General features: G+C 41.0%; 1 protein-coding gene across 4 annotated transcripts in view; it reads left to right on the plus strand.

Annotated features, from left to right (window-relative positions):
* The window catches only part of LOC109912354 (centrosomal protein of 164 kDa), a 191,246-nt gene that overhangs the window by 155,428 nt on the left and 8,774 nt on the right, over positions 1-27,044 (plus strand). For 3 of the 4 annotated variants that reach the window (XM_048615635.1, XM_048615636.1, XM_048615637.1), the window contains 12 exons: positions 1,480-1,602; positions 2,035-2,178; positions 4,702-4,785; positions 9,169-9,237; positions 10,141-10,322; positions 16,216-16,342; positions 17,346-17,407; positions 19,313-19,520; positions 20,567-20,674; positions 21,272-21,386; positions 22,265-22,630; positions 24,016-24,079. In XM_048615635.1, the coding sequence (XP_048471592.1) occupies positions 1,480-1,602; positions 2,035-2,178; positions 4,702-4,785; positions 9,169-9,237; positions 10,141-10,322; positions 16,216-16,342; positions 17,346-17,407; positions 19,313-19,520; positions 20,567-20,674; positions 21,272-21,386; positions 22,265-22,630; positions 24,016-24,079 (1,652 nt within the window). The remainder of the gene's footprint in view (positions 1-1,479; positions 1,603-2,034; positions 2,179-4,701; positions 4,786-9,168; positions 9,238-10,140; positions 10,323-16,215; positions 16,343-17,345; positions 17,408-19,312; positions 19,521-20,566; positions 20,675-21,271; positions 21,387-22,264; positions 22,631-24,015; positions 24,080-27,044) is intronic. The other variant, XM_048615638.1, reaches the window with a different exon arrangement.

The following is a 27,044-nucleotide window of genomic DNA, read 5'->3' on the forward strand; positions in this document are numbered from 1 at the left end:
GATTTTCTTTCTTGTGATGTTCAAGGCAATGGTCTAAAGTATTTTCAAGAAGTGAATTGAATGCTACATTCACCCTCACACTGGATGCATGAATGGCTTTGTGTCTCTGTATCTTTCTTCCATTATGGAACCAAACAGACACTTCCTCATCTCCTATTTGTGCTGGCCTTAGAACTCCTAGTGAAATGCCAGACATCCACAGAGTACAGGCTGAAGAAACTGCAAAGTAAAACATACAACCACTTCACCCTATTTCACATCGCCCTTCTCAAAGCATCGTTGATTTTGGACAACTGTAGGATACAAGCTCAACTAGTCGAATGGAGACCATGCAGTAGAAAATAAACAACTTTCAGATGTAAAATCTACTCATAAATACTCAATGGCACATGAAGAAAGGGTCTGGTAATCTTTTTTTAGGTATCCCTGAAAGGCACTTAAATGGATCTTGGGTTCCTTACAGGCCTAAGACCTGCCGTAATTGCCTTCTTCAAGTTGGACTGTTCTGAGCAGACTAGGCACTGTGTCTACTCTGATCAGTCTTTCCAGGTTTACACATGGCCTTGCAAGTAACTGATTCCAAAAAAGCCAAGTCATGTTGCTGTTGTAAAGTTGACATGAAACCACAAACAACAAGGACATTCGACCTGTTCAACAACAATCCTCGTGGCTGCTACTATCTAGAGAAATGCATCCTCCTAGCACTTACTTGAGGGGCTGCTGGGATGTAACCAGAAATTCGTCTGCTATAAATAGTTGAGCTACCTCTATAATGACATAACTAATTTCCATAATTATATCCCTTACAGAGGACATGTATACCACTTCCTTCCATGGTCCCAGATACTACCACGAAACAGCGAAATCAGATAGGGTAGTTTGACCAATATCACATCTAGATATGAGAAATGTCTGGGCTGTGGGACTAGATTAGGCAGCTCCTTCAAAATGCTAGTGCAGCACGATGGGTCACATTCTGTACTGGAAGAATTTATGTGACAAGACAAGTGCTACGAAAATGAATATGCTTGTCCAAGTACTCCATGTATTCCAGCTGAGACGTATTAAGATTGCAGCCCAAAGGTTCTGGCCAGTGATGTTGTCCTGTTTTAGAATGGCATCAAGCTGCAAGTATGCCCCAGGCACTTCCATATGGAGTTGGAAGGAAGGTCTTTTGAACATCAGGCAAAGCACTCGACTGCTCTGATCCAAGACTCTTCTGCAAAACTAATTTTGGACATGTAAATTAGTATCTCACTATCCACTCCTTTGCCCAATCACCACATTAGAAGGTGTTATTAAATGCATATTTATCCTTGTCTAACATTTAGACTTTTCTGATAACCGATCAAAACATGCTTCTATATTGATGCGTTTTGTTCTATAGTTTTACATTGATTTTATTACCTAAAAGAACTGTATTAATCCTGACATCGGAACACCATTTAATACCATACATACCTGTGAAACTTTCTATAGTTGAGTGATTTACTACAAGACAAACAAGCGGAAGTCGAGAAAGATCATGAGTGGAAAATAGAACAAATTAAACAAGAACATGAACAAACTATGGAGAGAATTAGGGAGGAGTATGAAGAAAAGGTGAGTGTATTAGCTAAGCAGAATTTCAGCTTCCAGCATGCTACTAAACCCATGCTACCGTAATCCATTTGTAAAATGTTTAAGATTTTGAAGATTTGAAGGTTAGCTACTTCGGTTAAGAATAAGGCTTCATACAGATGTTGGGATCATAAAGTTGACCTTATCTCGTTCACAAATTCTTACGTTACTGGCAGGAAGGGAGTAAACCATTGTTCACAATAAACAGTTGCCTGATTAAAGATGCTGCAAGCGACCAAAAAATAGCTGTCAGATTTGATTTAATTCGCCATGATCCCATTTAGTTGTACTTCAATCCGTTTTATTTCTCTACATAAATATGAAATTAAAAAGACTCTTGCATTCAGGCACCATATTTCCACATCCATCACTTTGCTTGTCCTGATCAATGTACTCATTGATTACCATTGTTAGGAGAGGCAGCAGAGAGCTCGACTCCTGAAGCAATTACAGGAAGAACATGAACGATTAACTCAGCTCCATGAGCGTGAACTATTGGAGCTTCGTCAGGAGTTGGAACAGCGTCTTGATGAGTTAAGAAAATTTAACAGAGAGAAAGTAAGTGAAATAACAGCTGTGTGCAGTGGTTTGCCAAATAGCTTTGTATTGTAAGGTGCAAAACATGCAGATATGTTCTAGGCAATTTGGAGGTTCTTCTGGAGGTCAGTACATTCCCCATATTAACTCTACAAAATACCATTACCTACTTCAGGAACCATGTGAACATTGACCCATGCAACATCGCCAGATAAGCTGGAATAATTCCTTGCACTTTGCATCAAGTAAATTCATTTTTTTAAAGCACTTTTTAAGTAATTGATTGGCAAGTCTGAACATGACCTGGCGATACTGTCTTAACAGAAAGAAGGTTATTCCTTTGGAATATATATAAATATTCCAACCTTGTTAACACTGTCATTGCGATATTAGTAAACTCTAAGAATCTAAATTTTCCAATGCTCTGCCAGGACATGGAGTTCTGGAGACAACGGTTATGAGAAGTGGGTCCACCACTGCAGCTGTGGCCATGCATGATTTCTCAACCAATAATTTTAGAGCAAAATGGACGATAATATATGTAGGATTTATTAATACTGACTAAGTATTCAAATTACCTCTTCACCCAAAGTTCTAAGAAACTGTCCACTGTGCAGTCATCTGGGATCCTGGGGGGCTTCCTTAAAGACAGGTACGATTGTGACCCACTTCAAAAAGAAATTAGTCCCCTTTGGTCCACAGATTAATTATTTTAGTTGGGAACTTTTTTTTGTTGTCCCAACTCCTCAGACCCATTTAGCTTTTGTGCCTTCCAGTTGAAAATAACTGCTTAAAATATTTAAAAGCAAAATGTTACGGACTGGACCAAACCCCCTCAAAATAAAGAAAATAGCTTAGACTCTAACTGTTTCTTATTTTAAAGGTAAGCATCAGGCATTACATTCCAGATGCAATTCGATTTGTCAAACTATTCAATTGTAAGCAAAACACTTCATTCTTACACTGCAGTTAAAATACAGATAAAATTAAAATCAAAGAATTGGCTTGACTGTAACTTTATTGAAATCCTTAATAAAATAATATTTATATCAGCTACTGCTAAATAACTGTTCCAATGTAGTAACATCCCATAAACGCGCCTTTGGCAAAGACAAATTTAGTAAAATAGATTGTGTCACATGCAATTCTAGCAGCAAGAAGAGAAATCCAGATTTTAGCTGTAACAGAGAGAGGAATAAGAGCTTCCACATCCAGCTTCAACATCCCAGCAACTGCAGAAGGCTAAAACTGAAAATCTTGGCACTTTGGAAGTTTGATACCTCGCATTCAGACTGCTTGTATTGTTAAAATGAAACCCAACTCCTCACAGTCAATACAGTGTGGAGCTGGAGGAACACAGCAGGTCCGGCAGCATCAGAGGAACAGGAAAGTTCTTGTTTCAGGTTGGGACACTTCATCAGGACTGGCTGTTCACTTTATTGGCTTTGAGCAGACCACTCATCACCTCTATCTCAACTTTTCTTCATTAAAACAAAACAGGACAGAATGCACCTCTTAAAGCCTTAGTATCATCACAAAAGTACTGCAGATGCTGTGGATCATTGACCAGAAGCTGAGCTGGCACAGCCACATCAATTCTGTGGCTACAGCAGCAGGTCAGAGACATGCAATGCGCAACTCACTTTCTGTCTCCCCAAAATTGTCTGCCAGACACAAGTCACAAGTGTGAAGGAATGCTTGCTGCTTGCCTGGATGAGTGTAGATCCAACAGCACTCAAGAAACTTGAACTTCAAAATTCTGTTCCATCCCATGACCAACCCTCCCTCTCATCCCCGTCTCCTTGACCTGACTCAATCTGTCCATCTTCTCTCCCACCTATCTGCCCCTCCCACCTCAGTGACCATTCCCCACCACTGCCTACCTGCACTCACCTATCGCCATCCCACCTACCTTCCCCAGCCCCACCCCTCCTCTCTATTTATTTCTGAGATCCCTTCCCCCTCCCTATTTCTGAAGAAGGGTCCCAACCCAAAACGTCAACTTTCCTCCTGCTCTGATGCTGCCTGGCCCCCCGTGTTCCTCCAGCTCCACACTGTATTATCCTTAATTATTGCATTGGTCTGTTTCTCTGAAAGGCATCCCCACAAATTTGCATAAATGCCTGTTGCAAAGCTCTTTTGTATTTTTTTTTCTGTCCCTCAGTTGTTGAGAAGCCTTTCCTAGCATCTTGCATTCACATAGCCTTTTGCCTTAAAAGTCATTTTCCATTACCATGGGAAAGTCCCTGTTGTTTATACTACACTTAAAGTGCCATACTTTGTTGTGGATGTGAAACAAGTCCAAAATAGGAAAGTTGTTCATTGACCTTGAGTTTAAACTTTAAAGTCTGTTATAATTGCCTTTAACTGACCTCTGTTTAACAAGGAGTTCCCATTACCTAAACTTTCCTACTTAGAGTAGAGTGCTAAAAATGGACAAAACTAACAGCTGAACAGAGTTACCTATAAACTGTAGAAAATCTGTTTGTGCTCAAGTATGGTTATATAAGTAACATGTTTTCTGATTTATTTATACATTTGCAGGAATTGAAAGTTCAGGAGGCTGAGGAACAGCTGGAGTTGAGAATCAAAGATCTAAAAGCAAAGTCCAGTCTGCTGCAGAACCAGGTAAGTTAGACACCCGGGGTTGAGTAAAGCAGAAAAGGAACACATAGAACAAGAACCAGTTCAGACTCGGTGTGGCAGATTCTTAATCTCAAATTCATGTTACCAACCATTTGTTTGAAAAACCTAAACAAGACTTTACTGGTTATTCATAATAAGCATTACAAATTCATGGAGCCATCAACGAGTCATAAAGTATATCGTGTTTTAAAGTAACTGGGGTTTTGTTAAAAAAGGGAAAGGAATGCCTTTTTCCTAATTCATGTGTAAGAAAGATTTTGGATCTGTTTCAGAAATAAAAAACAGAAAATGCTGAAAGTGCGCAGCATGTTAGGTATATCTGTGGGGAAAGAAAATGTTAATGTTTCAGGTCAATTTAATCAGAACAGGAGGGTGTCAGATGAATAGCTTTAAAGGAAGTACAAAATCAGAAATAGTATTCATGGGAAAAAAAAATCTGTAATAAGTTGTAAGGTTGAAGTATTTAAGAGGCAAGTGGAATCATAGTAGATAAAGGGAGGAAACTTGTGGCAAATAAAGAAATAATTTTCAAGGAAGTCTCAACCAGAGTGGATAGAGCAGAACCAGTAGACATGATATGAAGTAGAAAATGTGAAGTTGTTCATTTTGGAAGGAAGAACAAAAGGACAGATTATTATTTAAATGGAGAAAAATTGCAGAAATCTGCAGCACAAAGTGACTTGGGAGTATTTATGCACGAAACACAGAAAGCTAGCACAGAGGTGCAGCAGCAAATCAGGAAGTCAAATGGAATGTTGGCCTTTATTTCAAGGTGGTTCGAAGGTAAGAGTAGGGAAGTCTTACTGCAAATGTACAAGATGCTGGTGAGACCCCACCTGGAGTACTGTGAGCAGTTCTGGTCTCCTTATCTAAGGAAAGATACCATTTCATTTCAGGCAGTTCAGAGAAGGTTCACTAGGATGATCCCCAGTATGGAGGGATTGACTTAAGAGCAAAAGCTAAACAGCTGGGACTGTGCTTACTGAAGTTTAGAAGAATAAGAGGTGATCCCATTGAAACATACAGGATTCTTAAGGAGCTTGACAGGGTAAATGCTGAGAGGGTGTTTCCCCTCATCGGAGATTTTAGCACTGGAGTGTTTAATCTCAGAATTAAGGGATACCAGTTTAAGACTCGGATGAGGAGGAATTTCATCCCTCAGAGGGTTATGAGTCTTTGGAACTCCTTGCCGCGGAGAGCTGTGGAGGCTGAGTCCTTGTGTCTATTTAAGGCTGAGATGGATAAATTCTTGATCAATAAGGGGAATCAAGGGTTTTGGGGAAGATGCAGGAAAGTGGACCACATGAGGAATATTGAAATAAGCAGGCATGAGGGGCCAAATGGCCTACCTATTTCTTGTGGTCTTATATTTAGATGTCCAGCATGTGTTCAATAAGGCACCGCACCTAAGGCTACTCGATAAGAATGATAGTATTGGAGGTTGTATATTAGCATGGATAGAGGATTTGCCAACATATAGAAGACAAAAATTTGGGTTAAGGGGAGCATTTTCAAGATGGCAAGCTGTAACTACTGGAGTGCCACAGAGATCAGTGCTGGGCCACAATTATTTACGGTATGTATTAATGATTTGGATCAGGGAAATGAATGTATGATAGCCTGGTTTGCTGATGACACAAAAATAAGTGGAACTGATGATAATGACACAAAGAGTTTACAGAGGGATATAGAAAGGTTAAGTAAGTGGGCAAAACTTTGACAGATGGAATATAATGTGGGAAAATGTGCGGTTATGTACTTTGGCAGGAAACGCATTATTTAAGTGGAGAAGAGAGCAGAAGGCTGCAGCACCGGAAGGTTAGGGAAAGATTAGGCAATAGAGGCTGACTGGAGAAGGTTCATAGAATCCCTACATTGTGGGAGCAGGCCATTTGACCCATCGGGTTCACACTGACCCTCCAAACCTATTCCGCTCCCCAATTCCTGTAAGCCTGCATTTCCCATGGCCAATCCACCTAACCTGCATATCTTTGAACTGTGGGAGAAAACCGGAGCACCCAGAAGAAACCCACACAGACATGGGGAGAATGTGTAAACTCCACATAGTCACCTGAGAATGAAATTGAACGTGGGTCCCTGGCACTGTGAAGCAGCTGTGCTAACCACTGAACCACCGTGTTGCCCTGTACACTAAGTTGTTTACTCATTGAAGTTTAGAAGAATGAGAGATAACCTTATTGATACATATAATGTCCTTAGGAAGCTTGAATGGTAGATGCGGGGAGGTTGTTTTTTATGGGAGAACCTAGCTTCAGAGGACATAATCTTAAAGTAAGAAGTCACCCATTTAAATTGTTGATGAGGAATTTCTTGTCACAGAAGGTAGTGAATCCATGGAATTCTTCACTGTATGTAAAGGTTGTGTCATTAATAGAATATTGAAGGCTGAGACAGACAAATCTTTAATCAGTAAAGTAATCAAGGGTTGTGTGGCAAAGACAGGAAAGTGCAGTTGAGGATTATCAGATCAACCTTGATCTCACTGATGTGGAGATGCTAGTGTTGGACTGGGATGGACAAGTTCAAAAATCACATGACACCAAGTTATAGTCCAACCGGTTTATTTGAAAATGCAAGCTTTCGGAGCTCAGCTCCTTCCTCAGGTATAGTGTGATAGAGAGGATATAAGACACAGAATTTATAAGCAGAAAGATAACAACCCTAAAACTGGCTGCCTCTTGTTGAATCTTTAATCAGTTAGGAAGGAAACTATGATTAAAATGCAAAATCTAGATTTTTTTCAAGTCATTGTCCCAAGATAATTAAGTTTTATCAATGTATACCAGAGATGACATCTCAGGTCAGACGATACATTTTAGGTGTGAGGACTTGCTTAGAATCTGTCAGTTTTAAGCGGGGTCAGGTTCTTCTTGAGCAAAACAGAATGTATCTGCAACTACACAAACATCTTGGATGAAATAATTCATATGTCTGTGTATGTGTGAGAGAGAGAGAGAGTTGAGTGTGTGCGCACGCTTGAGAAAGTGTGAGAGTGTGTGTGTGGGAGACTGTGTGTGTGTGTGTGTGTGTGTGTGAGTATCTAGTGTGGTGGAGTCACCTGCAGCGCAACATGAGGCTAAAATCACGATTGAGGCCAACCTCGTAGGTATGGAACTTGGCTACCAGCCTCTGCTCAGCGATTTTGCTTTGTTGAGTATCTCAAAGTCTGCCTTGGAGGACACTTACCCGAAGATTGAAGGCTGAATGTCCTTGACCCCTGAAATGATCCCCCCCTGGGAGGGAACACCCCTGTTCAGTGATCGTTGTGCATTGACCGTTTGTCCATTTTCGTAGCATCTGCATGGTCATGCCAATACACCGTGCCTCTGGGCATCCTTGCTTGTATTGTATGAGATAGACACCGTTGGCCGAGTCACATGAGTATCTGCCATGTACATGGTAGGTGGTGTTCCCACGTGTGATGGTTGTATCCATGTCGATGATCTGACATGTCTTGCAGAGGTTGCCATGGCAGGGTTGTGTGGTGTTGTGGTCAATGTGGTCCTGAAGGCTGGGTAGTTTGCAGCGAACAATGGCCTGTTTAAGCTTCAGCTGTTGTTTAAAGCCAAGAATTCGAGGCCTAGGGAAGATCGTGGTGATCCTAGTTTAAAACATAGATTCTAAGCAAGACCTCACCCCTAAAATGCGTTATCTGACCTGAGATGTCATCTCTTGTATACATTGATAAAACGTTAATTATCTTGGGACAGTGACTTGAAAGGAATCTAGATTTTGCATTTTGATCAATAGTTTCCTTCCTAATTGATTAAAGATTCAACAAGAGGCGGCCAGTTTTAGGGTTGTTACCTTTCTGCTCATAAATTCTGTGTCTTATACCCTCTCTCTCACACTATGCCTGAGGAAGGAGCTGAGCTCAGAAAGCATACATTTTCAAATAAACCCGTTGGACAATAACCTGGCATCATGTGATTTTTGACCATGATCTCATTGAATGGTGGAGCAGGCTTGATGAGCTGTATGGCATACTTTTTGCTGCAATGTCTTAGGGTTTTATGACTAATTTTGTCTCCATGACTAATTTTAAACACCTAAAGCTGGCCAGAGGACTATTTCAACATCCGTCTCCTGTTTCTTAAAATAACAATTTAATATCTTTTGTACATAAACTTAAAAACCTTACAAATGAGAAAGCCCATTCTTGATATATGCATCCAGAATGAGCCTTTGTTAATTGCTGTCCTGCTTTGTTGAGACATGTTTAATATCAACAGTGGCCAAATTACCCCATACTTGACAGCTGTTTGTGTGACAAATATAGCTATATCCTCAAATTTTGGATTATTAAAACCAGGTAGTTAACTTTGAGATTTGAACTGTTTTCAGGAAATGTCATTGAAACTGAAAAGGCAACAACTTCATGCTGAAGAGGAGCAGTTGGAAAAGGATCAAACTGTAAGTATATAACTCCTTGTTGGAATTCTGCATGATATGAACTGCAAGGTGACTGGTAACAGATCATCCAGGATGCATTTGGGTGTAATCCTGTGCTCAAACCAATTCTTTTTCCTGAATGATTGATCTGGCATCTATTTGCACCAATTTCTGTTTCTTTAGATTGCCCCTGATCATGTTTTATTCTGCTTAGCATTGGGCAAACCTTTGTGCATATTTCGGTGGGGAGGTGGGTTGGTATTTTCATTCTTCTACCATCATCACCATTATTGCAAGAGGTGGTTGGAGTGGATATTAAATTAAAATAGGAACCCTGCCCCAACCCAGGAAGAGCAAAAGTGGTCTCCTTGTTTATAGTCTCACCTCTGGAGGTCAGGCTTCTTCTTCACTCTCAGCTGTTGTATTCTGAGCACATCCCCTCCCAGCAACCAATCCTCAAAATGCCAGCTGCACTTCTTTGAATAAAAGAGTTCTGATGAAGAGTCAGTGGACTCGAAACATTCACTCTGCTTTCTTCCCACAGGTGCTGCCAGACCTGCTGAGTTTCGCCAGCAATTTCTGTTTTTGTTGCAGTTCTTTGAACTCTAGCTTCCCTGCCCAGAAATCTGCTGAGGAGAGGACCTAATTTAAATACAAATGCTAATAAGAAGCACCCTTGAAATGTAGCAAGACCTCTGTATTCCTGACTTTTCCAGATCTCCCCACCACAAGCTTGCATTCCCACATCCTCCTCATCTTCCTGCAAATTTTTAAAAATAAAAAGATAAAGTATGTATGTAAAATAAATATCAGTAGCTATGTGGATTTTCAAATGTTAATCATGAATCTTTGCCTTCAGATATGTGTTTCAAATTATTTTAAATTTTTAAATTTTCTGTGCATTTTTTTTTGATCCTCATACAGGAAATCCTTTCACGACCAAGCAAACAAGAAGTGGAACAGTCAAAACGTGAACATTCCACATTGCAGGATTCAATCCGGAAGGCCCGCCAGAACTTGAATAAGCTACAGGACCAACAGGTGGAGCTTCAACTGGAGGTTGACACACTCCGGAAAGAAAGCCAGCAACTCCAGAATAAACTTAGGTATCTTGCTTTTGTTAGGTGGGAGTTGGAAGAAAGAGATGCTTGGACTTCAAAGAACAGAGAATTCTGAATCTTATTTTTTGTTTGGCTAAGCCTAAGTTACGTCAAGTTTTTTGGATGATTTCTTGCTGCAATACCTAGAAAATTTTCTCTCCCTATCTTGACAAACTCACCTCATTAGTTACCCTATGGCATCTCTCACCTCTGATTTCTTGAAACAACTTGCCACTCAGCAGATTTCACCCAATGACCCGCATCACTTCATTGCAAGCTATCTTTTAAAAGAGTGCAGTGCGCCCATATGGGCACTGGCATTTTAAATCTGCCCTACTCATTGATGGGCAACATGGCGGAGAAGGGAAAGTTTAGCATTTTTGCAGCAGGGATGTGGATGTCATGGTGGATGGGATGGTGCAAAGGAAAGCAGTCCTTTTCCTGGAGGATCAGCAGAGGAGACCATGCTGCCAGTCTAGCCTGAGGTTGCTGACTGGGTCACTGCCATCTCCAGGGTACGGAAGAATGACTAGCAATGCTGAAAGAAGGCCAATGGCCTCAGCTCTGCCAGGCAGAACTCTGTTCCACCACACACTCCTCCCTTCCATCTCACACTCAATTTATCTCTGCTACTGTACCCAGCTCCCACCAAGGCTCATGCCCCTTCACCCTCACTGTAGCCTGCAGCACACTTCCTCACTGCTGTTACCCCTCAGCATTCCACACTACTAATCCTGCATAGCCTCTTAATCTTTCAGATCATCTCCCTGCCTTTCCTCCGCATACAAAGGCGAACAGTTGTGTCACTCACTGTCTTTGCACTTATTTCCACCCCTTTTTCATCATTACGGGAGAAGATATCCTATAAAAGGGCAAAGACAATCCATATGGGTGGTGGGACATGGCCAACATCTATGCCCTCACCCCTAGAATCCTCACCCTGATGGGATAACCAAGACTGTTTTTGCGGGGATGCTGAGACATCCATGGCCTGCCAAATGAGTAAGTACTACTTTGCATACCACTGCCACTTTCCCATTAAACCTTCTACCACTCTGTCATTGCATACCATTTGCAAACACTGGCCACATGCCTTCCTCTCGTTTTTCATCTTGCAGGTTCTGCAGGCATTCCAGTAGCATTTCCAGAGAGGTGGCCAGCTGCAAAAGAACCACCTGCTGGGCCTCTGTGGATGGGAGCACCGAGGCCTCAGAGGAAGCATTGGCAAGGCCACTTCCTACACCCCAACACCAGATCAGATACTAACACCCCAGTGGGAATCATAGATATTGAGACAGTGAATTCACAATCTGGTTAGCATCTCTCTTCTCCATCTCCATCACATCTGCCCTGACAAGGAGATGTTCCACTCCAAAGCATCCTGGATGTCTGCCTTTTTCAAACAATGCTCTTTTCCCCTCTCTGTCATCCAAATAGCCCTCCACCACACCTCATCCCTTCCCTGATCCTCAGCTGTTAACCACCATCCATCTCCCCTCCAAACATAATAAAGACAAGGTCCCCCTTGTCCTCACTTTCCACCCCAACAGCCTCTGCATCCAAAGTATCATCCTCAAACACTTCCGCCAAATCGGATTAGACCCCATCATCCAGAACGTCTTCCACTCCCCACCTGTCTCTGCCTTTAACAAGGACCATTACCTTTGCCACTCCTTAGTTCATGCCACCCTCCCCACCAACCACTCCAACCCACCCAGTACCTTCCCCTGTAACTGTAAAAGATGCAACACCTGCCCACACACCACTTCCCTCACCTCCATCCAGGGCCCTAAACAGCCCTTCCAACTGAGACAGAGCTTCACCTGCATCTCCTCCAACCGAGTGCATTACATCTGTTGCTCCAGCGTTATGGAGAGAGTGACTGCCCTTGACATCACAGCTGCATTCAACTATGGGTCTTCTCAATGTCAGTGAGACCCAACGTAGACTGTATGCCGTCTCGCCATCTTCGCCTGGCCTGAAACGGCCAGCCTAACTTCCCAGTCACCACGCATTTCAATTCTCTCCCCCAACCCCCACCCCCACCCCCAATCCTCTTCCGACATGTCTGTCCTCAGCTGCCTCCAGTTTTGGATCAACTCGGAATGCAAATTTGAAGATTATCTTCCGCCTGGGCAACCTACAGCCCAGAGGACTCAATGTTGAATTCTCCAATTTCAAATAACCTTGCCACTCATCCCCTGGCTCCCCTTCCAGCCCCACCTCCTCCCTACCATTCCACCTTCTGACTTTTCCTTCCAGCCACCAACTGGTTTCATCCCTCCCCTCAATCAACCAGGTCATACCTATTGCCAGTGTCTACCTATCACGACCATTCTGCTACCCCACTTCTCCCCTTCCTTTATCTGCAGCCCCACATCCAGTTCTGAAGAAGGGTAATACTTGAAACGTTGACTTGTCCTCTTCTTCAGATGCTGCCTAGCTTGTTGTGATCTTTTAGCCCCTGTTTTTCTACCTTGGATTCCAGCATCTGCAGTTTTTTTTGTCACTTCCTGTATGCTATGTATGACTCCAGCGTTTGTCCCTGATACCCAGTTTTACTGGGCCTCCTTGATGCCAGACTTAGTTGAACGCAGCCGTGATGTCAAGGGCAGTCGCTGTCGCCACACCTCTGGAATTCAGCTGTTTTGTCTGTGTTTGAACAAAAGGTTGTAATGAGGTCAGGAGCTGAGTGGCCCTGGCGGAACCCAAACAGGTATCCCTAAGCAGATCTTTGATGAGCAGGTGCAGCTTGATAGCCCTGTTGATGACACCTTCAAACACTTTACCGATGATCAAGAGTAGACTGTTGGGGCAGTGATTGCCTGTGTTGGATTTATACAGCTTTTTATGTACAGGATGTACCTGTGCAATTTTCAACATTGTTAGGTAGATGCCAATGTTGTAACTGTACTGGAACAGCTTGGCTAGGGAAGCAGCAGTTTCTGCAGCACAAGTGTTCAGTGCTTTTGCTGGAATGTTGTCATCGCCCATAGCGTTTGCATATTGCTATGGCTGAGGACTGCTTAGCATCAAGACAAGCTGCGTGTTTCTATGACAGCACTAATTGGCACAACAAGGCAAGGAAGGGATGCTTTGAGCATATAAATAGGCATTTAAGAGAGTGAGCACTAAAAGATCAAGCCCTGAGATGTAGCTTGATTCTACCTGTGAGCTGGGTGTGTGCCTGTGCTCAAAGTGTCCCCACTGCAGCATTTCAGTGCTAGTTGCTGGTGCGTCCTGCAATACAAGTCTGTACATTTGGAGTGCCTTCAATGAACAGCGCCAGGATGGTGATAATGGGTTGGCAGGTGTCAATATCCATGGAAAATGATGATTGCAGCTGGTGCCCATGGATCGTGTCCTGAGATGATGTTGCCCAGTGTCCAGCATGGATATTGTTCAGAGCAAGTGGCCAGTTGAATCCGCCAGGTAGACGCTGTGATTTCCTGCAACTTTTTCTGACATCTGGCATGTTTGGTGAATTGGATAAAGTGGAGTCTGAATATGCATGAGGTGAGTTGTGATGTAAACAAGGTATTTAACAAGAGTTCATCCTTGCCTCTGCCTATCAACAATCTCATTGCACTGCTTGGGAAAACATGAAAGATGACGCAAGATCATTTCGATATTGTGATGCATTATCGCTTAATTCTGCCACGCATCTCACCATAGTCCATGTCGCTCAGAATATTGATGATTAGGTAAATCTCAACATTTTGTGATATCATATCAAAACAAGCCATAAATGCAGATGAAAAGAACAGATTTGCAGTAATAAAAACCAAACGAACGGCGAATGCTGGAAATCAGAAACAAAAACAGAAATTGTAACATTTCAGGCCCTGTGACCCTTCTTCTGAACTGATGGTACTTAGGAAAAAATTGTTTTTTATGCAGAAGATAGGTTGGGAGAGAGGGTAAGGAGTAACGATCAGTAGTAATAGAGCCCCAAGAGAGAAAACAGTTGGACAGACAACGGAGTCGATAACGATCAACCTAGGAGAATGAATGGCTACTAATGGGCACTATTAGTGGCTAACAATGAGTTGTGTGTAATAGCAGACCATGTGATGTATAGTCAAAGTAACTGTGGGAGTTGGTTGGTTTGCAGTGGATATTGATGGCCAGCCTATCCCCAGAAATGGAAACAAATGTCGAGGAAGGAAAGGGAGGAGTCAGAGATGAACCAGTGAAGGTGGGAGAGGGATTGAAATTGGAAGCAAAATTGATGAACTTCTCCAATTCCAGATGAGAGAGGGAAGCAGTGCCTTTGATATTATCGATATACCGCAGAAAGGGTTGGGGGAATGGAACAAATAATGTTCCGCGTACCCTACAAAGAGAGAGGTATGACTGGGGCCCACACTGGTGCCCATGGCCACCCTCTAATGGGAAGAAGGTGAGAGGAATTCAAAGAGAAGTTGTTCAGGGTCAGGACAAGCTCGGCCAGGCAGAGGAGGGAGATGGTGAACTGGGTCGGTTCAGGCCTTTGTTCCAGGAAGGTGCAGAGAGCCCCGAGACCATCCTGATAGTGGATGGACATGTAAAGGAATTGCAAGCCCAAGGTAAAGAGGAGGCGGCTCGAGGCTGCAAACTGGAAATTCTGAACCTGATGTAAAGTGGCAGAGGAATCATCGATGTAAATGGAAAGGGACCGGACAAGGGGAGAAAAAATTGAGTTGAGGTAGGAGGAGCTGAGTGCTGTGAGGCAGTAGCAGGCAGAAACAATGGGTCTGCCCAAGCAGTCCTGTTTGTGGATTTTGAGAAGGAGGTAAAAGTGAGCTGTGCAGGGTTGGGAGACTGAGATTGGAGGTAGGGGAGGGGGAGATCACTGGATGAAAAGAGATTAGTGACCGTAGTGGACACAATGGCTTGATGTTCCATGGTGGGGTCATGGTCCGGGGGGAGATAAGAGGAGGTGTCTGCGAGCTGGCACTCAGCATCTGCAATGTAAAGGTCAGTCTGCCAAACCACAACAGCACCACCTTTGTCAGCAGGCCTAATTATAAAGTAAGGGATGGACTTGAGATCACAGAGTGCAGTCAGTTCACAGGGAGATAGTTTGGAATGGGTAGGGGTCAGAGAAATTGAGATGACCAATGTCACATTGACAGTTCTCAAGGAACAGGTCAAGGGCAGGTAAAAGGCCAATGCGGAGGGGTCGAGGTGGAGGGAGAGAGTTGGCGGTGGGTGAAGTGATCCGTGGAACGGGTAGAGGACTCATGTCCAAAGAAATGGGCACAGAGGTAAAGGCGATGGAAGAAAAGTTCAACATCATGCCATGTCCGAAATCCATTAAGGTGGGGATGCAGAGGGATAAAACTGAGACCTTTGCTGAATACAGAATGTTCAGCATCGGAGAGCAGAAAGTCATAAGGGGTGGTAAATACACGACAGGAGGTGGGGTCAGAGGGAAGGGGAGGAAGGTTCCAGAGGGCTGTGGGTATCTGAATTGTTGCCTGTTGTTGCAGATTTATAGTCATAATACCTGATCCCATCTCTCAGGAATGGCCTCAAAGCTTTTCAAATAGAGCAAATTAATTTGAACTCAATAGCTGAAGTAATTCTGTAGAAAATGCAGGTGTCATTCTATTCATAATAAATTTCCCCAATATCAATGAGGCGAATGCCAGTTGATCTGATCTTGGTGATTTTGTTTGAAGGGGGTATATTTGCCAAGGCAGCAGGAGAATTGAAATATAAGGCCTGTCAGAAATATGCAAGAAAGGTCTTAGAATAAAATATTTTTTAAAATGCTTTTTGTTTTAAAAACAAAATTAGACTATATTACCAAATGCTCCACAATCACATTTGCTTCAGCTGTATTAAGATGTGGCATCTGTAGCCAAACAGTACTTAATGTAATTTAATTCTAAAAAGAAATACTATTTTGCAGTGAGTTAGAGGTGACAATCAAAAAGAAACAAGAGATGCTGAAGGAAGTGCCTGTAATCAACGAAACCTCTGGTGAGGCAGAAGAGGGTGAACTTCATATTGAGGATTTAAACCTGCACGTTAACCCGGTGAGAGTGAAATTTAAAAGCAAATGTGACCTCTTTTTAGCCCTATTTTTTTTTTAAATTGAACCTTATTAACCCAGAAAGTCCAAGTTTCTTAACTTTTATACACTTACCGTTTTGCCACATATCTCAACAGTTGATCAGACTTGTGCATTTCTCAGTTGTTCAGTAGGTTTCGGATACTGTCTTATTAATGTTGAGAGTAGACATCTTTAAGGGTCAGTGCACTTTTGTTTCCCATTCAATGAAAGATTGTCTGTAATATAACATAAAAAGTGCTCGAAATAGATAGCCAAATCTTAGAAATAAATGGAAATGCTAAGGTTTTGTAGAGACATTCTTCATTAGAATTGGCACTTTTTCAAATTTTCAGTGTTCTCTGTTTTCTTTTAATTCAGTTCATAAGGAATTATTTTTTACACATTTATTGCTTGTTACCAACATCAAACTTTCCTGCTTCATTTGTGACACAGCCAAATGAAGGGCAAAGCTATTACTACCTTTTCACCCAGCCTCAGAAGAGAAATATTCCCTCATTTACCACAGCAGCATTTGCCATTTCTGAAATTATCCGTTCTTCTGGTCTGCCTAAGTAAGATTGCCAATTAAAATGTTGGGTTTGGCCACAAACTGTGACCAAGTAATTATTAGACTGAAACTGTCTGTGCAGTACAGTGGAAAGATAGAAGCCATATTGAACCCCTCTATTCCTAGATGATCGAAATAGACAGTTTTGAGGAAGTAGACTTCTGTACTGTATCCATGCAAATGAATAAAATTACCTCGGGTTTGCTTATTTCCCTGAATTAAATCTGTTGTATAAAGCTTTGTTGCTGAGAGATCATAATACACCTGTGCATTTCTTACTCAGCATATTTTATAATATCTAAAAGTTTAATTTTAATGTTTCAGACAAGCATTCCAACAGCTTGTTCATTTAATAGTCTGTTGTTATTTGCCACAAAGTCCAATGATAAATTGTTTCATTTTGTTTCAACGTCTTCAGGACCCCTATCGCGGCAGGTCCCCAATTCCCAGAACTGAAGATGAGGAAGTCAGCATGGATAAGTAAGTGGGGAATATGCTGTACTTTCAGACCACTTTGTTTCCTGTCATGTCATGGAATCACATAATTGTTACAGTACAGAAGGAGACTGTTCAGCCCATCATCTCAGCACTGGCTATTCTACTTTTAATGTTAAGAAGTCAAAAAACAATAAAGTTATTGTGTGTGTTATTAGCAGCAATTTTTATAATGTCAACCAATGTGACCAATCCACATTCAACTCATTGGAAGGTCACTTGTTGACAACTGCTGTATTTTGCATTGACTGTTGCCACAGCATTTGAAATCCATGAAAATTGGGATTAGAACATTGGTGAAGGCATAGAGTTTGCCTCCTCTCTACTGATTGTGTGCTTTTTGCAGTTGGAGAGTGCCACGTCCACAATCACTAGTCTCTTGTCAGTGTAAAAATGAAGTAACAAATATAATCCCAAGGGTATTTATTTAAATAGTGTTTGTATCCCCATTTAAAGCAATAGGGAATGTATTTAAAGACAGATTGGAGCAACTTTGAATGTCTTGTGCAATAGCTTATACCAGAATGTGGTTATAATTTGGCCAGTTGTTGAGTAAATCTCACTTTATTCCATCCTACACTAGCAAAGTACTTTTGTGAAAATCCCCCTTTTACTTCACCAATGTGTTTTATGATCTTGGAGTAAAAGATACCGTAGAAAATGGTGACCGCCATAACATGGAAGAATTTAACATTCAGTTTGAGAGTTGGAATATTGGGTCAGAAACAACTATACTAAACTTAAATAAGAGTAGTTACAAAGGATGAGAGCAGAATCAGCTGGAGTGGACTGAGGAAGGAGTTGAGCAGCAAAGATGGTTGAAGAGCAATGGCTGATGTTTCTGGAAATAGTTAATGACTCACAAGAAGGATACATGCTGCTGAGAATATAGGATTCTAGGAAGGGGATAGGCCATCCAGGGAAGTAAGATAGTATCAAATTGAAAGAAGAAAAACATACAATGTAGCAAAGATTAGTGGTAGGTAAATCGGAGGATTAGGAAAGTTTTAAAAATCAGCATAAAGACGACCGAAAAAAATAATAAAAAGGGAGAAAGTAAACATTGCGGGTAAACTTGCAAGTAATATCAAGACGGACAACAAGAGCTCCTTTAAATATATAAACAAAAGTGAAAGGCCAAAGTGAGCATAAACCACTTATTGAGTAGGTTTTGTTCGTGTTCATTGGAGTTCAGAAGAATGAAAGGCAACCTTATTGAAACATATAAGATTTTTAGTCAGCTTGACAGGATAGATGTTGAGAAGTTGTTTCTGTTTGTTGGAGCGACTAGGACCAGAAAGCATAATCTCAAAGTGAGGGGTTGTCCAGTTGGGACAGAGGTGAAGAGGAATTTCTTACATAAGGATAGTGGATATGTGGATTTCTTTCCTAGAGGGCTTTAGAAGGTGGATCTTTTAATATATTCAAGGCTAAGATAGATTTTCAAACAGTAAGGGAATTGAGAAATAGCGAGAATGTGAAAACCGAGTATATGGGAAAAGAGCGGGAAAGTGAAGTTAAGAATTTTTGGATCAGTCATGATCTCATTGAATGGCAGGCCAGACTCGATAGGCTAAATGACCTACTTTTGTGCCTATGTCTTATGGTTTTGTTATGGTCTTAGATGTTGGTGAAGAGGCAAGTCTCACAAGAAGGATTTGACAGTGAAAATGAGGTAACTCAAGAAGTTGTAATGACACACAGAGTTAGAGCTTTAGAAGTCTATAAGTCGTAAGAATTGAAGAGTTTCAAAATTATTTTAGCATGCAGTGGTTCAGTCAAATGTCACGTAATGAGCTTTAGTTTCAAAACTGGAAGGAGAAAGAATAACTTGTGAATTTAATGAAGATTCTAACTGACTTCTGTGACTGGTTAATCTACTTTCCTCAGTGTAAGGTACTATATCTCTGCTGAAGGACTATCCATCAATAAAGCCAAAGAGTTCCTAATGAGACAGACCCGCTCACTTCGGAAACGGCAGACAGCACTTAAGTCAGCTAAGCAGCAGTGGAGGCACAACATCAGAAAAGCACAGGAAGATGTGCAAGATCCAGACAGCAGTCAAATCCTGCAGGATGTCTACAAAAACCTGGAACAGGTGAGTGGATTAGAACTGAACGAAAGGGATGCCCAATGATAGCAGAAAATCCACACTCTCGTTAACAGTGTGTGCATATTTTCAACGCTCTGGGTCTTCTGTGAGATGCATTTAAATAGATTCTGTGAAGGAACAATAGATCTATGATGTGTTTTAAATACATAGATATTAACCAACAAAAAAGTTGAAATGCTGCCTCCAAACAATTAAAGGGATCAAAGAAAACAGATTAGGAGAGATTTTATATTTAATTTTCTTTCTTCTCTAGTCTATGATTTCACCAGTTTTGGTGATCATTTAGTACCCTGGTCAAGTGATCTATTTCACTTGTAAACCCATTGAGTTTTATCAGGCAGCTTGACTGCTTAATGCAATGCCCTGATTGCATACTAATGTTCACTGACTTGAGAGTTTAGTTTGAAAGCGGACCTTCTGAGGTTTATGGCTGAATACCACATTCAAGTGTATGAACTTACTCATTCACCGAGGAATAAATTAGCTACATGAAAACAGTAGCTTAGTGAAACCTAAAGGATTTTTTTTGTGATTGTTGTTTCCTTAATATGATGGCCAGTAGTGCAGATGCAAGTGCAGCTTTGAATATTAGAAGCAAAAATAATTTTTTCAGTATAATCAATATAACTGGGGAGCACGGTGGTTCAGTGGTTAACACTCCTGCCTCACAGCACTAGGGACCCAGGGTTCGATTCCAGCCTTGTGTGACTGTGTGGAGTTTGCACATTCTCGCTGTGTCTGTGTGGGTTTCCTTTGGGTGCTCCCACAGTGCAAAGATGTGCAGGTTAGGTGGATTGGCTATGGTAAATTGTCCACATTGTACAGGGATGTGCAGGCTAAATGGATTAGCCACGGGAAATGCAGAGTTACAGTAATAAGGTAGGGGGGTGGGTCTGGGTGAGATGCTGTTCAGAGGGTCGGTGTGGACTCAATGAGCCGAATGGCCTGCTTCCACACCATAAGGATTCTGTGATTCTATGAATAAGTTTGGGTTCTTGGCTCATTGCTCATGTTCTTCTGTATTGCTTTAGGAAGCCCAGCATCTGGATGAGATGAAATTAACAATGAGGCAGGGCCAGCTGTTACTGCAAAAAAAGGAAGAAAAACTTAATCAGCTGGAATCATCTCTTGCTGAAGGGGTGGGTATCCTTTGAACACAACTCACTTGGGAGAGTCATATCCTACCTCTGCAATGCCACAGGCTCATCTGGATCAATCCTTAGGTGGAAAATGTTAGGTCCTGGCAGAGGGTTTCTAAGCTTCCTCTAATGGAACCAGCAGCATACAGAAGTTGTTCTTTGCTTGGGAAAAGCTTGGGAAAATTGAGTGGCAAGATTGATTTCTGAATCAGAATCACCCATACTTACATGTCACCTGGACTTCCTTCTGCTAGGAATAAGAATTTGAAAACATTGCTCTTCTAATTTCTTCTCCTGTTTTCATTACTTGCAGTGGTATTTTACTACCTTACACAAATAGACATAGCATACACAAGCCTCTATGGTGAATAAGTTTGATGGTACGTTATTACTTTCAGCTGAGTTCAGACCTGTCTCCACCTGTTGTCCAAATTTATGCTTCCCAAAATGGATGGACAAACTAGTTGGTTAGCCCTTTCTAATCCAGTGGGGTTGCCCTACCAGAAATCTGCTAACTGAGCGCACACAAGGGAAATTGTATTTTTAAAATGTTTACCTGCTGTAGATTGAGTGAATTTAAAGACTTTAATCTATTAGATTTCAGATGAAGATGCACCAAAAGACATAGGAGACAAAAAAGCTGTGACCTTTGACCTTACAGACTCCGATGACATTAGCAGCATTGCCAGCATCAACTCACCTCAGCAGAAAAGTGAGCTCAAAAACAAACATCTTGTATGTCTGTAGTACGACCTACTATTTTAATTTTACAGCCATCTTACCCTTTCGTTCTTTCTTTATTGACTGTTTAATGTTCCTCTGCCTTCTATGAATGCACAAAGCCTGCTTTACCAGTGGACCGCTAGAAGTGGCCAGTAGCCACTGGAGAATACAATGAGAACATGTTAAAAATACTCAGCAGATCATGTAGGATCTTTGGAAAGAAAAAATGGTCAATGTTTCAGGGCAATAACCACTCATCAGAACTGAATAGAGATAGAAATGTAATAGGTTTTAAGCCAGCAGTAGGTTTTGAAATATTGGGATATTTAACTCTCAGTTTCAAAAGTTGAGCATTCCTTACCTCTCTATCTCAATAAATGAAGACAGGAGAGGTGGGTCAAGATTTGTAGCAGTCTGAATCAAGTGGAAAGCAAGTAAGGCTGTAGTCTAGCATTAGATGGATGCATTGTTCCTGAATAAACCTCCACAATAAAACCTCAACTTTCTGATTGCTTGTATTTTAACAACGTTTCAGACGGCTTATGCTGCCAAGCTGAAAATCCAGGCTCAAATACCATAAATACTACTTACCAAATGATTTAACTGAGAGAACATAGCAATTGAGCCTGTTTTTGGCCTCACCTAAGGTCCAATGGGAAAGTAGAGTGTTTTTTTCAACAAAATTAATGGTGCTGTTGTTGTGCAGTGATAGTGTCTCTACCTCTGGATTAGGAGCCCCAGTTTCAAGTCCCACCTGCTCGAAAGGTGGGTCACTATATCTCCAAGCGGGTTGATTCAAAAAAGAGTTCTAAGAATTTTAATTCTCATTACTTGAATGTTTTGAATTATCTTTTGTTCTTTTCACAGCAGATTTAAAGACCGAGTTGTCCCTTGCTCAACGTGCCAACATACAGTATCTCAGTGATTCCGTTCAAAAAATTACCAATGATCTTAACAGTGTTCTCTGTGTTCTTGGATCACTGGGGATACAACAGTCACCGCTTTTTTCCACTGCACAGACTCTCAGTGTCCCACCTCCCAGCAACAGTGTGCCTTTGTCTGTGTATACTTCCTTGTCAAGGACCCAGAACAGTGGGTCTTTGCTTTCCTCCAACACTGTTCCCTTGCCTTCGCAATGGATTTGGAACAGAGGAACAAATGCCACCACCCATCTTCCCACATCTCAATCTGTAGATGATGCACTAAGTGAGAAGTGGCACAAGTACTTCCCAGGTCAGATATTAATGTTATTTAATCACTAAAGCTTATTGCAAAATACCTTTAAACTGTTTCAACAAAATATTTCTTACTCAAACTGTATGTGACATTTATTCCTGTATTTCTGTTATATTTTATCTGTCATGAGGTTGGGAGGTTTGAACAAATGTACAGGTCAGCTATTGCAATCTAAGATACTCTGTACTGATAGTACATTTGGATCCAGTTTATTCTTTTTAATTTTTATTTGGGGAGAGGGTCTGACTGGTCTTCTCTGCAACATGGGGATCTGCACTTCTACAATTGATTTTTAACGGCAGCTTAACAGACAACTTTTATGCAGTGTGTAATCAAATTCAAATTGCAGACGTGAATGAGTTTCAAACCTTAGTTTTCACTTTCGGTGATTTGCTCTCAAGGTTAGACAAAGCTCAAACTGACAGAAAAGCACATTTTTATAATACGCAAACATTTCATGCAATCAGAATTTGACGATTTTAAATGCACACAGTTAGAATTTGTTGTCATAATTTATTTATAAATGTGTTTCTAATTTCCATTAGAAAAGCTACTTGGTAGGCAATCTACCCATTTGTTGACAATACATGCTTGCATAGTGAGCATAAGTAGAAAATAGCGTCAAAATGCTTTCTTTAACATTATGGAAGACTTTTTAGATGGCTGCCCTATGCTGAAAATCATACCAAGTGCAGAGAACAGAGAAGCAATAAAATGTGGAGTAATCAAGACCGGTTCTTGAGGTTTCCAAATGATGTTTTAGAAAAGTAAAAAAGGAGTGGTTGTTGCACCTAACTGGTGAGCCAATAACAAGGAGGCATAGAATCAGAGTTGTCAATAGAAGGCAAGATTAAATTTAGAACATTTTTCACATAGCCTAAATAGGATATTAAATACCTTTATCATAAATGGTGATTAAGGCAGAGGCAGATCTTCTGTGCAAGCCAGCACGTATCTGATGATAATTAATGGACAGCCCATGATTTTCTATCCATGAGTATCACTGGACAGAAAAGGCTTTCAAAATCCGATCAATTCTTCCGAATTTACCTTGTCTACACTCTCACATTCGTGTTTTTAGTTTTGACAGTGTTCTGAGCTTATGACCATTTGCTCCTTAGTTGTTTCCCACGAAAAAAATCAAACGACCACAATGGCAGGTGAGCTGTCCATCTTCTTGGGCAGTGAATGCTCTTTGAAATAGGAAAACTGAATAAAGAGAGAGAGCAGAAAGCGTTAACTTTAGTGTTGAATGGTGAATTCTCGGATCAGTTATACCATTTAATTCATAAACTATGGAAGGAAATCATTGGATTTGAGGTCATTTGATTTTCGTGTTGATTATTTTTGTTTTTAATCTGATCATTTTTTCTTGTAACCAGGAGGAATGCCAGCATTAAGAAGTTCTGCACCCCTTGAGAGCCGTTTTGGTTATGTTTCTGCAAGGTAAAACTTCATTTGAGGGTAATTTCTTTTGCTTTCTGGTTATTTACCCTTTACCCATTACATTAAAATTGGGTAACATTTTACTATGCATGTTAATGGTTTAGAACCGGGTGCTTCTTGCAACTTTCATTTTATTTAGTCCACTTTTGCCCATGAGGGTTGTGCTGTCCAACCTCTAGAACTCTCTAGCAGTCTTCACTATGATGATCCATGCTTGAGTTTGTTTCTCCCTGATACTGAAACACTCAGCTGAGCTAACATCCCATTCATCAATAAATAACAACTCATAGAGCTGTGATTAGCAGATTATGGTGCTTAGCAATCCAAGATGCTTAAAAGCAGCACATTAATTGTGACTGTCCAGTGTTTGAAACCATGTGAAATATTGCTTAACGAAAATGAAACAACAAACCCCCTACCAAAAGAATTTAATGAACGAAGGTCATATAGCATTTTGAGTTTGTTGAAATCTTCCAACACCTTATAGGTGCTGTACATCATTAGGTATATTTTTTCAAAAATGATGTTTCTAAATGAGCCCAGACACGTCTCTGTATAATTTGTACACTCAGATGAGCCAGCAACGCATGAGGTCACAATGCCATCATGGTGTTCCAATCTAACATTAGTCATCTTCTGTTCATCCAAAAGCAACCAACGCCTTCTGATGTTATCACCTGATGGAAAGAGGGAAAGACATTTTTTGTGAACACTGCCTGTATGTATGAGAAAGCCATCAACCAAATATGTATCACTATCATATAATCCCTTTCCTGTAAAATTATTTGAATAACCTCTGTTGTATGATTGCTGAGGAAGCAAATACAATGTTGCGGACCCTTATACCATGAAAAGACCTAATTAAATAGAAACAGGAGCAGGCTGTTCAGCTCCTCGAGCCTACTCCACCATTCAATAGAATCATGGCTGATCCGATATTCCTCGTCCTTTTTTTTTGCCCTTTCCCTATAACTCTTGGATTCCCCTACTGATCAAGAATCTATTCATATGGCAACCTTAAATATACACACAAGGACTCTGTCCTACAGCTCTCTGTGACAAGGAGTTCTAGAGACTATCAATCCTCTGAGAGAAATTCCTCCTCATCTCAGTCTCAAATTGGTATCTCGTAATTCGGAGACTACGCCTTCTGGTCCTAAACTCTCCCATGACGGGAAACATTCTGTCATCATTGACCTTGTCAAGCCCCTTAAGAATCCTATGTTCTCAGAGCCAAGTTGATGTGTGAGCAGTAACCAGCAGTATTAGACAGCACAAGTATGCGGATTTAATTGGTTTTCCAATTGCTAAACAACTTCTTCATAAAAATGAACAAAAAAATTTAGTTTGTTTTCTATGTATGCAAAGTTTCTTTTAGATTTTCTTTCCCGTTTATTGTGAGTTTTCAAGGCTGTTACCAACAAAAGTCCAGATGAGCAAGATTAGCTCTAGGGGACAGCAATTTTGGACTTCACAGAACCTGGACACACACTTCAGCTTGTTGGCTGCTACTCAGCAGATATTCAGGCTCAAAAAAAATTCAGCCATGGCCTGTTGGAAAAATGTATAGCACCGTGATGATGCAGTTTAGCTTTGTATTGTTTTCCGTGCTGAAATCTCAAGATTGATTATCATCTGAATGTATTCTTATTCTTTTTAAACTTATCTTGGTACCAGCATGTTACTTGTGACTCTATTCATGAATTTATGAAGTGTGCCACATTGCTTGACAGTCCTGTGCAATTCTTATGCAAACAAGTATTTTCTCTTGTCTTTTTATCTGGCTTTGATCATCCTTAATGCAAAATAGACTATTTGCATACGTTCTTGTTTACATACGTGTTTTCTGAAAATATGTTCATAAACAGACCTGTGTCTCAGTGAGCTTCCAGTTCCTATTTTATCATGCTATTCGTGATTCCTACTCTCTGTTGTTAGTTACTTCCCACTTTCAATTACGTATTATGTGGCTCAAATTGGCGGCATTGTTCGGAAATAAAGGTGAAATCCTTTAGAATCTTGAGACTGTTTCATCTGTATTAAACAATGTGTGACTAAGTTTTCTTTTATATGTAACATGTTTTTGCAGTCTTTATCTTTTCGCACCAGCATCTGCTGAAGTATTCCCTCTGTGTCTTCACCCAGCTGGGATCCCTGTAAAAATCCACAGTGTCTCTCAACACAAGATGAAATATTTGAAGCATATGTGTTGACTAAGTGATCTATTCTGATCCATAAAAATATTTTTCTCTGAATTTACTTAAGGAGTAACTATTATTATTAGAAACTCTTGAGGAAATACACCAGATCTACCAATGTATGGAAAGAGAAACATCAAGTTAATTTAAGTACCGTCCCATGATGAGAATTTCCTGGAGCAAATAGTTCTAGCCCTTAACATAGCAGGTGATATAAGTGCTGTGGGTACAAGGGCAGATCAGAGGCTGGGAATTCTGTGGTGAGTTACTCACTACCTCACCACCCAAACCCTGACAACAGCAAAGAAGAAGTCAGGAATGTGACAAAATATTCTTCACTTCTCTGGATGGGTGCAGCTGTAGCAACACTCAAGAAGTTTGACACCATCCAGTTCAAAGCAGACAGCTTGATTGGCACCCCATCAAACTTCTTCAACATTCACTCCCTCAACCACCACCAAACTGTAACAGGAGTGTGTACCATCTACAAGATGCACTGCAACAACTCAACAAAGCCCTTTAGACAGCACCTTTCAAATTCAAGACCTCTGCTACCCAGAAGGACAAGGTGCATGAGAGTCCCACTACCTGCAAGTTCCCTTCCAAGCCACACACCATCCAGATATGGAACTATATCGCTGTTCCTTCACTGTCACTTGGTCAAAAGCATGGAATTTCCTTCCTAATAGCAGAGTGAACATACTTACACCACACAGACTGCAACTGTTCAAAAAGGCAACATATCATCACCTTCTTAAAGTCAATTA

The sequence above is a fragment of the Rhincodon typus genome, chromosome 32, assembly GCF_021869965.1.
Source record: "Rhincodon typus isolate 14 chromosome 32, sRhiTyp1.1, whole genome shotgun sequence".
In the NCBI taxonomy this organism is placed as follows: domain Eukaryota; kingdom Metazoa; phylum Chordata; class Chondrichthyes; order Orectolobiformes; family Rhincodontidae; genus Rhincodon; species Rhincodon typus.